General features: G+C 38.3%; 1 protein-coding gene across 3 annotated transcripts in view; it reads right to left on the bottom strand.

Annotated features, from left to right (window-relative positions):
* The window catches only part of C6 (complement C6), an 83475-nt gene that overhangs the window by 42654 nt on the left and 28538 nt on the right, over nt 1-12283 (bottom strand). For all 3 annotated transcript variants that reach the window (XM_043887886.1, XM_043887887.1, XM_043887888.1), the window contains 2 exons: nt 9966-10104; nt 4249-4449 (listed from right to left, as the gene is read on the bottom strand). In XM_043887886.1, the coding sequence (XP_043743821.1) occupies nt 4249-4449; nt 9966-10104 (340 nt within the window). The remainder of the gene's footprint in view (nt 1-4248; nt 4450-9965; nt 10105-12283) is intronic.

The following is a 12283-nucleotide window of genomic DNA, read 5'->3' as shown; positions in this document are numbered from 1 at the left end:
GTCCCTAAGAAAGGCAATCCCAAAGAATGCTCAAACTACCACACAATTGCACTCATCTCACACGCTAGTAAAGTAATGCTCAAAATTCTCCAAGCCAGGCTTCAGCAATACGTGAACCGAGAACTTCCAGATGTTCAAGCTGGTTTTGGAAAAGGCAGAGGAACCAGAGATCAAATTGCCAATATCTGCTGAATCATCAAAAAAGCAAGAGCGTTCCAGAAAAACATCTATTTCTGCTTTATTGACTATACCAAAGCCTTTGACTGTGTGGATCACAATAAACTGTGGAAAATTCTGAAAGAGATGGGAATACCAGACCACCTGACCTGCCTCTTGAGAAACCTGTATGCAGGTCAGGAAGCAACAGAACTAAACATGGAACAACAGACTGGTTCCAAATAGGAAAAGGAGTACGTCAAGGCTGTATATTGTCACCCTGCTTATTTAACCTATCTGCAGAGTACATTATGAGAAACACTGGGCTGGGGGAAGCACAAGCTGGAATTAAGATTGCCGGGAGAAATATCAATAACCTCAGATATGTAGATGACACCACCCTTATGGCAGAAAGTGAAGAGAAACTAAAAAAGCCTCTTGATGAAAGTGAAAGAGGAGAGTGAAAAAGTTGGCTTAAAGCTTAACATTCAGAAAACTAAGATCATGGCATCTGGTCCCATCACCTCATGGGAAATAGATGGGGAAACAGTGGAAACAGTGACAGACTTTATTTTTTTGGGCTCCAAAATCACTGCAGATGGTGATTGCAGCCATGAAATTAAAAGATGCTTAGTCCTTGGAAGGAAAGTGATGACCAACCTAGATAGCATGTTAAAAAGTGGAGACATTACTTTGCCAACAAAGGTCCGTCTGGTCAAGGCTATGGTTTTTCCAGTGGTCATTTATGAATGTGAGAGTTGAACTGTGAAGAAAGCTGAGCACCAAAAAATTGATGCTTTTGAACTGTGGTGTTGGAGAAGACTCTTGAGAGTCCCTTGGACTGCAAGGAGACCCAACCAGTCTATCCTAAAGGAGATCAGTCCTGAGTGTTCATTGGAAGGACTGGTGCTGAAGCTGAAACTTCAATACTTTGGCCACATCATGCGAAGAGTTGACTCATTGGAAAAGACCCTGATGCTGGGAGGGATTGGGGGCAGGAGGAGAAGGGGACGACAGAGGATGAGATGGCTGGATGGCATCACCGACTCGATGGGCGTGAGTTTGAGTGGAGTCCAGGAGTTGGTGATGGACAGGGAGGCCTGGCGTGCTGCGATTCATGGGGTCGCAAAGAGTCGGACACAACTGAGCCACTGAACTGAACTGAACTGAATACAAATAATTGGGGGAAAAAAAAAAGAAAAAAAAATAAAGAATAGAGTTTGGTTAAGCATGAGGGGCATGATATGTCCCATAATCCATTCAGAAGTGAACTAACAGGGGCTTCCTGTTAGTTCCCTGGTGGCTCAGTGGTAAAGAATCTGCCTGCCAATGCAGGAGAAATGGGTTTGCTCCTTGATCTGGGAAGATCCCACATGCCGTGGAGCAACTAAGACCATGTGCCCAAGACCATGCTCCTCAACAAGAGAAGCCACCGTAATGAGAAGCCTGCACACTGCGAATAGAGAGTGGCCCCCACTTGCTCCTACGAGAGGAAAGCCTGTGTGGCAAAGAAGACCCAGCACAGCCAAAAATAAATAAATAAAAATTTTATAGTGGGCTAACCATCTGTGTTATAAAAGGGATCTGTTCTTTTTTTACATGCTTATATCACTAGAGCTATACTCTTTTCAGAGTTTGATGAAAATAAGCAAGAAGCTTGAAATATAGTGTGGTAGATGTGAATAGTGGGCAAAAATTAGAAAATTGATTTCAATTCCAAACTCTGGCATTTACTCATTTTACAATCACGAGAGTTACTTAGCTTCTTGTACTTGAGTATAGTACCTGACGCAGGGTAGGTCTGTGATGGGTGTCTGTTGAATTAAAAATAAATATATGGACTTCAATCTACTTATCTACAAGATGATGTTAAAAATATCTACCATTACCTGTTAAATAGTAAAGAAGGCTGACTGCCAAAGAATTGATACTTTTGAACTGTGGTGTTGGAAAAGACTCTTGAGAGTCCCTTGGACTACAAGGAGATCAAACCACTCAATCCTAAAAGAAATCAACCCTGAATATTCACTGGAAGGACCAAAGCTGAAGCTCCAATACTTTGGCCACCTAATGCAAAGAGCCGACTCATTGGAAAAGACCCTGATGCTGGGAAAGATTGAAGGCAGGAGGAGAAGGGGACCACAGAGGATGAGATGATCAGATGGCATCACCAACTCAGTGGACATGACTTTCAGCAAGCTCCAGTAGATGGTGATGGACAGGGAAGCCTGGCATGCTGCAGTCCATGGGGTCGCAAAGAGCTGGGCTTGAAGGAGTGAACAAAAACAACATTACCTCTTAGGGTTCTTTTGAAGACAAATGAAATGCTTGGAAAAATTATCTGTAAAGTACTATAAGTACTCATATTTACATAAGTGTATGAATGAATTAATAAAAAATACGAGGGGGCACTATGGTAGAGACAGAAAGAGCAATAAAATGGTGCCCTCCAGTGCTGGTCCCATTGGTTCTGACACTGGTACTTTGGTCTACTCTTTTCACATCTCCCATCAAGTTCTAGGATTCAGGACTCAATCTCCTCATATGTCTCTTTGGAAAGAAGAAATCCTATTTAGAGTGGTGGTTGTAATGAGAAATAGATACTATTTTAAAAAACACTTGTAAATGTCTAAAAATGCCTAATAGATATCTATCCCCTAAATCATGTAAGAGTTGGAATACATATCTAGAAGATTTTACAAGCAAACAAAGGAAAAAGGAAGATATGAGGAAAGATTAACCAATGAAGATGCAGTTTTATGTATTGAAAAGTTCCATTAGTTCCTGGCAAGATTAGTAGATAAAGTCCAATGCTTAGAGTATTATAAATTGCAAATTTCCAGAGAGAGAACAAAAGAAAGAAAATAAGCTTGCATGTAATTTTTCCTATGTAACAATAGAAATTAGAAGATAGTAGAATAACTTCCACCAGCTATCAAGAAAAGAAGACTGTGTTCCAATATTCCTTTATCCAGTCAAGATATTTTGCATCTTTATTGTTCAATGAAAAGGTAGACATCTGTAAATATATAAGGATTTAGGGAATATACCTCGAATGTATCCTACCTAAAGAAAACACTGAAAATATGGCAATTGAATGAGAACAGGATCTCAAGAAAGGGAAGATGAAAGAAGTGGTGATGAGCATGTATATGGGATATAGACCTATATAATATATATACACATACACACATACATAGAAACACACAAATACAAAATACATATTATGAATTGGAATTTATCAGTATTATGTGAGGAACTGTTAATAGGAAAGATGGGATCCAGAATAAATTACTAATGAACATATATAATATAAAAAAGAATACAAAATAATCCCTAGGAATAGCTTGGAATACAAAGATTTTCAACTATCTCAATAAAACTGGAGGCTTTGGAGGCTTATGGTGGTAATGGTGGAGAAAGAAAGAAGCAAATATGTTTTCTAGATTGTGGGAATGGAATGTGGGGAGTAGAAAAATGAATAATCCTTTGGTGGAGGCTATATATTACTTCATGGAATAAAAGAAAAACATTGGTTTAATTATCTGTATTAACTAGAGAAAGGTAAGTATCAGCAGAATTTAAAAGTTTAGTAGAACTTCCAAAATGACCAAAAAAAGTAAGCAGAAATGTGACAAAGAAAAGTAAAGAAACAAGAAACTAGCAACAAAGTTAAATGAGTGAGATATATTAAAGAGGGTAGGAGCATGATTAAGTATTTCAGGAAAGATACTAAACAGAAGTTGGCTGAATTTCTCCAGCAAAGACCCTAGACTGTCAGATTATGTTAAAAGAAAAAAGCAACATTCTGTTACATGTGGTTTATAAGAAACGCACTTAAAATAATAAGACAGAAATTAAAATAACAAGAACACAACCACAAACACAGCCAAATGCTTGCAAAAAAGGCATTATTATACTTATTGTCTCTATAACTTTTGAAGTGGGCTATAACAACAAAAATGTAAGTCTACTTAAATCTATGTTAAAAATCCTACCATTTGATATTAAAATGATCTTCTCCTTGCACATTGCTGGAATTGGTGTTATTTTTCAGGAAAAATTAAAAAGATCAAGAACCACTTTTATTACCTTTTTCTGGGAGGCTTGAATGGCTTGTTTGAAGGCGGAAGTATGGGAGCTGCTTTGCCTTCTCTTTGAGGAATAGAAAATCGGTACATGAAAAGAGCTCGTTGCTAGGCCGGAACCCAAGGTTTGTTGATCTTTATTATCTTCAAGAGCAATTAAATCGTCATAGAAATCTGTTTCCAAATCATCTTCTTTAGTTTGCACCTGGAGGAAAATCCACAAGAAATAAAACGTAATTTAGGAAATTAGAGCTATTTGTGAACACCTAACGCAATGATCATAAGTTTGAGTAAACTCTGGGAGTTGGTGATGGACAGGGAGGCCTGGCGTGCTGCGATTCATGGGGTCGCAGAGTCGGACACAACTGAGCGACTGAACTGAATGCAATGATCATTCATTCATTGACGCATTCAGTAAACAGTTATTGTGCACCTGTTTTCCTAGAGAACAAGGAATAGTATTGTCCGTGTCTTCAGGAAGTTAATAGTTTAGTGAGGGAGAGAGACAATCAGACACTCAATGAGCATAGCATTGTGTAGCCAAGGGGATTGCCACAAATAACTATAAAATTCAGAGAGGCAATACTAGGGAAGTTACCATCAAGGACATGACTCCAAAACTGAGATTTAGTGAGGTGACAAGAACACAGACCTGTGTTTAGTCTGCCTGTGAATTTGATGCTCTTTGCAAGCTAATGGAAGGTATCTTTCAGAAAATTGGGACCTAGAAAAGTGTAGGGCAGATCTTGTCCTAATCTGCTCTGGCTCCATCCTGAACCCCTCAGCCTTATTCATATACTGGGCCTTAGCACTTCACTGGCCAAGTCTGCAAGACAGAGAACAAATCATCAATAATCCATTGGGTCTGTCTGGTAGGTGGTGATCAGTTTTTATCTGACCAGGTCTGGGAAGAAGAGAAATAGCAGCCAGAGAAACTTGAATTTTGAATTATGAGTACTTGATGAATTTTCCAAGCACAAGGTAAACCTTTGTTATGGTTATGCTAGTCAAAAGAGAACAATGGACAAATTTTTAAAAGTTGCAAAGTTAGTTGATTGAAGAGTACCTCTTTATGTTAAAAATGCTCATTTTGTTGGTAATGAAAAAAACTCTTGTTTTAAATTATTCAATATTAAAACACACTGTGAGGCAAACCACATGTCAGAGTTAAATAGCTTGCACAATTAGTCAAAGGAAGAAATAACACAGCTGCAAGAGAGTCTTGCTCAACAGTAAAATACACTCCAAAATTCAGTATTCCTTTGAGACATTGCAGTGCATGCTAGAAAAGATATGTTGAGTTAAAAAATATATATATATATTTGCATGTAAAGTAAGGACATTGGTATCCTGGGAAGAAGCTCAGAGAAAAATCTGACCATGTATGTTCACTTGGTGAAAAGGCAAGTGTATTGCTGAGCAATGGTGAAAAGTTGAACTGGGAAACTGGGGCCAGGCCTCATATGTTCTGATAAAGCATTTGATTTGATTTCTAAAGGCAAGATTTTGCATCTAATAAGTTCTTTAACAATATTAATTGAAGGATTGAAAAATTGGGGATGCCACAGATTGTTTTGCAAAGATCATGTTAACTATAGCTAAATTAGAGGCAAGGAGAGCAGTTTAAAAAACTGTTGCACTTCTGTGTCTCTTTTTCTGTTTTGCATATAGGGTTGTCGTTACCATCTTTCTAAATTCCATATATATGTGTTAGTATGCTGTAATGTTCTTTATCTTTCTGGCTTACTTCACTCTGTATAATGTATAAAGAAACACAGAAGTACAGAACAGACTTTTGAACTCTGTGGGAGAAGGTGAGGGTGGGATGTTTCGAAAGAACAGCATGTATATTATCTATAGTGAAACAGATCACCAGCCCAGGTGGGATGCATGAGACAAGTGCTCGGGCCCGGTGCACTGGGAAGACCCAGAGGAATCGGGTGGAGAGGGAGGTGGGAGGGGGGATCGGGATGGGTAATACATGTAAATCTATGGCTGATTCATATCAATGTATGACAAAACCCACTGAAAAAATAAATAAATTAATTAAAAAAAAAATCTGTTGCAAAAAAGTCAGTTGAGACAGAAGAATGGCCAGGTGGAGGGCAACACTGGTTGGGTAGAGAGAAAGTGGTGGATTTGAAAGATACTTAGGAGGTAAATCAACAGAAGTTGTTGACCAAGTAGAGGTGTATGTGTGTGTGTGCGTGTGCGTGTGTGTGTTGGGGGGCAGGGTGCAGAGAGAGAGAGAGAATTAATGAATGGGAATGCTGTTCCATGAACAGGAATATGGAAAGCCAAGACAATTTCAAAAGGAGGAAGATGAGTTCTTTTCATGATGTGTAAATAACAGCTGGTGAGCTCTGATTAGCTTCATCTTCCTAGCTTTTCCCAGAAAGAGACTGTAAGCAAACTCTGGGAAAAAGGTTTTAATCCCCATTTTACATCTTATTTCTAGCCCATCCTGACTATCTGTGGATCTTGTGGGCTGATGACCTCCTACAGCTTGACACGTGTTGACATTTTCACTGTTGTGTCTGGAGAAAGGAGCAGGGTTTGTAAGGGAGGGGTAGAAAACAGTTGAGAGAGACTGGGGAACAGACAGGATGGGTGACACTTGGTTGCTTGTGATGTGAGGGTTAGAGACAGAACCTAAAGTTCTGAATTTCACAGGGGATTTAGAGAGGCTTTGGGGCACTGCAGACCTTTGAAGGCTTTCAGGCTTTAGCGTGCAGCAAGAGATGTTTTCTAGGTAGGTCAGTATATTGGTAAGAATCAAAAAGACTAGTGATAACCACGCTCTGTACTTCGCTGGTGATAGCAAGTACTTAGCGTCTAGCCAGTAGCAAGCAGCAACTCCTGAGAAAAGAGATGAGGTGGCCTGAGATAGTGATACAACTCTGGGGACTGGTGCAGGGGTCGTACTGGGACAGAGCTCTGCATTTAGCACTTGGGATATCCCTGAGGTACAGGATTCTTCCTACCATCTTCCATTCTGGCTTTCTGTCCAGCTGCCTTCCATTCAGCAGCCTTCTCTAATCTTTGTGTACCAGCCAGCTCGTGATTTCCATTGTCTCAATATGCTCTGATACTGCAGAAGAATGGAAGTCAGATGCCTGGTGAATTTCTCTTCCTCTGCTGTTTTTAGTGAGGAATAGCTTAGATTTGCACAAATGTCTGTTAATGGCATGAACAAAGTAATACAGGCATCAGTGGAAAGTAAGTTACTCTAAGGAAAGTAGTGACCTCGGCTCTGGTCATTTCCAAATCTTTGAAGAAATATCACCATGACCTTCCTCAGCAGTTGAATATTATCTAAAACTCAATGACATATAGATAGAGATCAACTCGGGCAGCTTCTTAAGGTTGAACAAGTTTCAGAACTACATGGATAACGAAAAGAATCTACTTCCTTCTGAATGAGGGATTTCAGGCTGTATTTCCTGATGAAACTTGGCATGCAGGCTTGGGTTACTAAGTTACATGGGTAGATCCAGTATTCTGCTGGTAAATGTTTAACAGCCAATTGTCTGAGAGGGCAAAAAACCAACCAACCAAACAACCCGGTGATTTAACACTACAGCATTTGCCTTTCTCATGCTGTATGTATTCCTACTATGCTGATTCCTACCTATGTGATACTCCTGAGTTCAAACTTGGAAAGAGATGCACAGTAGCAAATTATTATTTTTTTGGGGGGGTGGGGAAACTAATGGTTTATAAAAATTAGCAAGGACTGCCAATTGGCTTTGATGGTTAAGTGTGTCCTGCAAATTATTACATAGTACTTCTATGATTTACAATAGATGCAAGTAACTTCAAGAGCATAGATTTGTGGTCAAATGTGCCATAATAATTGAGAAGTGATATATTTGGAGTAATAATCATCTGTGTTTTTAATATCTTTATTTAAATTTAAATTTTATATCTTTAATCTTAATTTAAGATCATATATTTAATATCTAATAATGGTCATGTTAAATAATCGGCTTACAAAAGTCCTGAAAATTTAACAGTTGGCTGGAAAAGCTGGAAAAGCTGGCTCCAGCACATCATTGGTGAACTTCACAGGTGATACCTTTTAAATCAGACCTTTTAAACTCAGACCTGGCAATAGTTGCAGAGTCATTAATATCTTTCTTGATACTTTACTATCAAGGTCTCATCTGGCACAAATTCTAATTCCACTGTGCCATTTATTTGCTGCATTACTCTGAAAAAGTTTCTAACTTCAATGATCTTAAATCTCCTATTATTAGTAAAAGGAACATAAAATAAATTTCTCTTTCTGGGGAGGTTGTTATGGCACTTGAGTAAAACTCATAGTATTATTTAAGAGTAAAGTGTTAACTCTGCCCATATTTGCTATCATATGTTGAGCCAAGAGTTTTTACTTGTAAAACTCTATAAAAGAGACGCTTGCTGAGAGTATAGGCAGTATTTTTGGGGGAAGTTATTTATTTTGAAAGTAAGCTAATGGATTGGTTGTTTATGAGCTAGAAACCTTCCTTCCACATAACAATAATGTATATAAACGTTTGGGTTTTAGCTCTCTCTACAAAGCCTACATCTTAAGAATACAATACACCTTCCATCATTTACAGAATTCTTGATGCTATCTTTTCTTTGGAAATATGTCTCTTCTCAGTTCTTTTTCAGTGTTCCAGCAAGAACTTCTCTGCCTCCCTTGGTGGTTAGCATCTTCTGGATCTGTGGTGAGAGAGTGAGTATTTTCTTTACCTGGTCAGGGTCAGTTGTTACTCTTGTCACATTTACTTCCAGGCAGAGGTGGGACATCTCAAGGTAAGTCTCCCCAAAGGAGTTTGAACTTGGCAATTGGATTCCAAGGATATTTCTCTACACCCATTAATATGTATTAGATGGTTTTTAAGTTGAGTTTGTCAAACTGGAAAATAACTGTATTTATATGAATATAATCTTTTTTTTAAAGGATCAAATAACTTGCTGAATGCATATTATCTGAAAAGTGGTCTCAGAAATCATTAGATTTTCTGAAATTCTCTCTAGCATGTCAAATTTGTATGCATGGATATAACCATTAAAGTCATGTCTTTCCTGTTTGCCTTATCATAAATGAGAAGAAACAAATTATTTAGTTTGGCAAGTATGGAGTACTTATCATGTGTAAGGCACTGGGCTAGATTCTAAGACTATATAGTACACTACTCCTTATCACTCAGAAAAATGAAAAGAAAACCAAACCAACTAGTAAAATGGGATGGAAGGTAAGCAGAATTACCCCCATTATGCTTAAATTCATCTGGATTTTTTAGATGTGTTTTATGTCTAAATTTTGTGGTTATCTGAGAGAACTATGGTAGAGGATTCTGAATATAACAAGTCATTTATCTGAGTGGGGACCTATTATAGCTATTTGTTCATGGGAGAAAGCATGGACTCTGGAATTTGGAAAAGTTGTGCTTAACTCTTGAACCCAACTACTTAATAGATGTTTAACTTTGGGCAAATTAGTTTCCCTGTTTTCCATCTGTGAACTGATGATGAAAACACTGACATTCCTGAGCTGTGGAAGGAATAAATGTCAGCACATGATAGTGATGATGATGCCAGCACATGATAGTGATGAAGAATGCTCATTACCTTTTTATTCTGTCCCTTCCTTCATGACTATTTTTTCATTGAAATTTAGCTTATAATCACCATTGGCATTTGGAATGCCCCCAAGATAGGCTGTCATACCTCGAAGTTGACATTTTCTAGATTGGCCGAAACACGGTACGGATTACTTGCTCTACTGCTTTTGACAGTTCTACACACTCCTCCAGTGAAAGAGTTATCAAGGACTTCTCCTCTGGGCTCTCCTGCCAGGAAATGAAACCTAGAAACAGAGTAATTTTTAAGAATTCAATAGATGTAAAGCAGTCTTTAAAATTTACTGTATTTATATGAAAGAAATTCTTCTCTTAGGCATTTTTTGACTCTTGACAAATGGCTTGAAGGAAAGCCCATATTTTCCAGTTTATGGTGAGGTATCCAAAAAGGTCTGGAAGTCAAAACTCAACCCCTTTGGCTCTGTTAGTTTCTCTCTATTCCACTTATTTAATTGTTCCAAGCTTTCACTATGAAATAAAATTTAGGTTTATAATTATTTCATGACTTACAAAACCAATACAAACTTTGAAAGCAGATTATGAAATAAATTACTACATAATTTGTGCCATTCTGGGTCCACTCTCTTTACTATCATACAGGAAAAGAATTCTTATAAAGAGCTAATAGTGAAATAGTAATAGTAATATTTTAATAGAATTATAATCATATTATTATTGTTTTTACTAATAACTATAATATTTAAAATCTGTTTAATAAATGCTTACCCTCTAGGACTGTTTGATCTATATTTGATATTAATATTATATTTATTTAATATTTATGACAACCATGTGATATAGATACAATTATTATATCCATTTTACAAATGAGGAAATTGAAGCACAGAGAAATTAATTAGTTTAGTACAAATCAAGTATTTCAGAAACTGTTTTGTGGTAGATAAGAACTTCTCCAGACTGCTAATTGTTTTCCAAGTTGTTATAGATATTAATATCTGTTAAAATAATTCTGTTAAAAAAAGTTTCTTGTCAAAAATTTAGTATTGCTGAATCACATATGATGCGATAATGGGTGCATGCTCAGTTGCTTCAGTCCTGTCTGACTCTTTGTGACCCTATAGACTGTAGCCCACCAGGCTCCTCTTCGCATGGAATTCTCCAGGCAAGAATACTGGAGTGGGTTACCATGTGCTCCTCCAAGGCATCTTCTCAACCCAGGGATTGAACCCACATCTCCTGCGTTCCCTGCCTTGCAGGTGGATTCTTTACCACTGAGCCACCAGGGAAACCAATGATGAGACAATAGAAAATACATATAATGGCATCTGCTGCCCATTTCTTGGCACAGAGCTCCCAAAACCCGTGTAATTTATGTAGTAAGGGCCCTAAGAGCATCTTTTGTTCTAATATTTGGTCTTTGACCCAGTTTTTGACACAAGGTGTCTAACCCCTTGGAATTTCTTGAGTGATAGAAGTGTCTTTTGTTCCAATGAGGTGATTCTTTGTGGGCTTCTGAATGGGTGCTGGTCACAAGAAAGATCATGCCGTGATTCAAAGCTTAGAGTTTTTGCTCTACCTTCCATTCTCCAGAGAGGAGAAAGGGGCTGACAATAGAGGTAATGATTGATTACAAGCCTATGTAATGAAGCCTCCATTAACATCCCAAAAGTATGGGGTTCTGAGAGCTTCCAGGTTGGTGAGCACACGGAGGTGCAGGCTCATGCCCCTTCCACATCCTTGCCGTACCTATCTTTCCCTTCCCAAATGGATGTTCATCTGTATCCTTTATCATATGCTTTCATAGAAAACTGGTAAATTTAAGTAAATGGCTTTACTGACTTCTTCTATGAGTAGCTCTTGCAAATTAATCAAACCCAAGGAGGAGTTTTCGGGAATCTTCGATGTGACAGAAGCACAGGTGTGAACCTGAACTTGCAGTTGGTGTCTGGCATTCTGGGGGAGTGGAGGCAGTCTTACAGGACCGAGGATCCCCTTAACCTAGGGGATCAAATACTATCTCCAGGTAGGTAAGGTCAAAATTCAGTTAAATTGTAGGGCAGTCAGCTGGTGTCACAGACAATTGCTTGGTAGGGGAACCCCCTGCCTATGTCTGGCATCAAAAGTGTTGTGCTGTGGCAGTGGTGTGAGAATAAAATATGTATACAATAGGAAGACCCACATGTCAATCAGATCTCAGTAAAACTGATAAAAAAGAATGATTCTTACCTTTCCTGTAAGATATATCTCATAGTCAAATTCTCATCCATGGTTGAGTTTGTATCAGTGGGCATTTGAGAGAGGAAGTAAGAGGAGCCGGTCTGGGAAAAACTTTCCAAAGTACTTAAGTTAGCATGACTAACACAAGTGTTTAGGGCTCATTTTCTGGGTTAAGAGGGGTCAATGAGGAAAACACAACTGATGATCTTATACTGCCTTATACAGTGT

This window comes from Cervus elaphus, chromosome 25, assembly GCF_910594005.1.
Source record: "Cervus elaphus chromosome 25, mCerEla1.1, whole genome shotgun sequence".
Lineage (NCBI taxonomy): Eukaryota > Metazoa > Chordata > Mammalia > Artiodactyla > Cervidae > Cervus > Cervus elaphus.
This window is presented reverse-complemented; position numbering and strand designations above follow the sequence as displayed.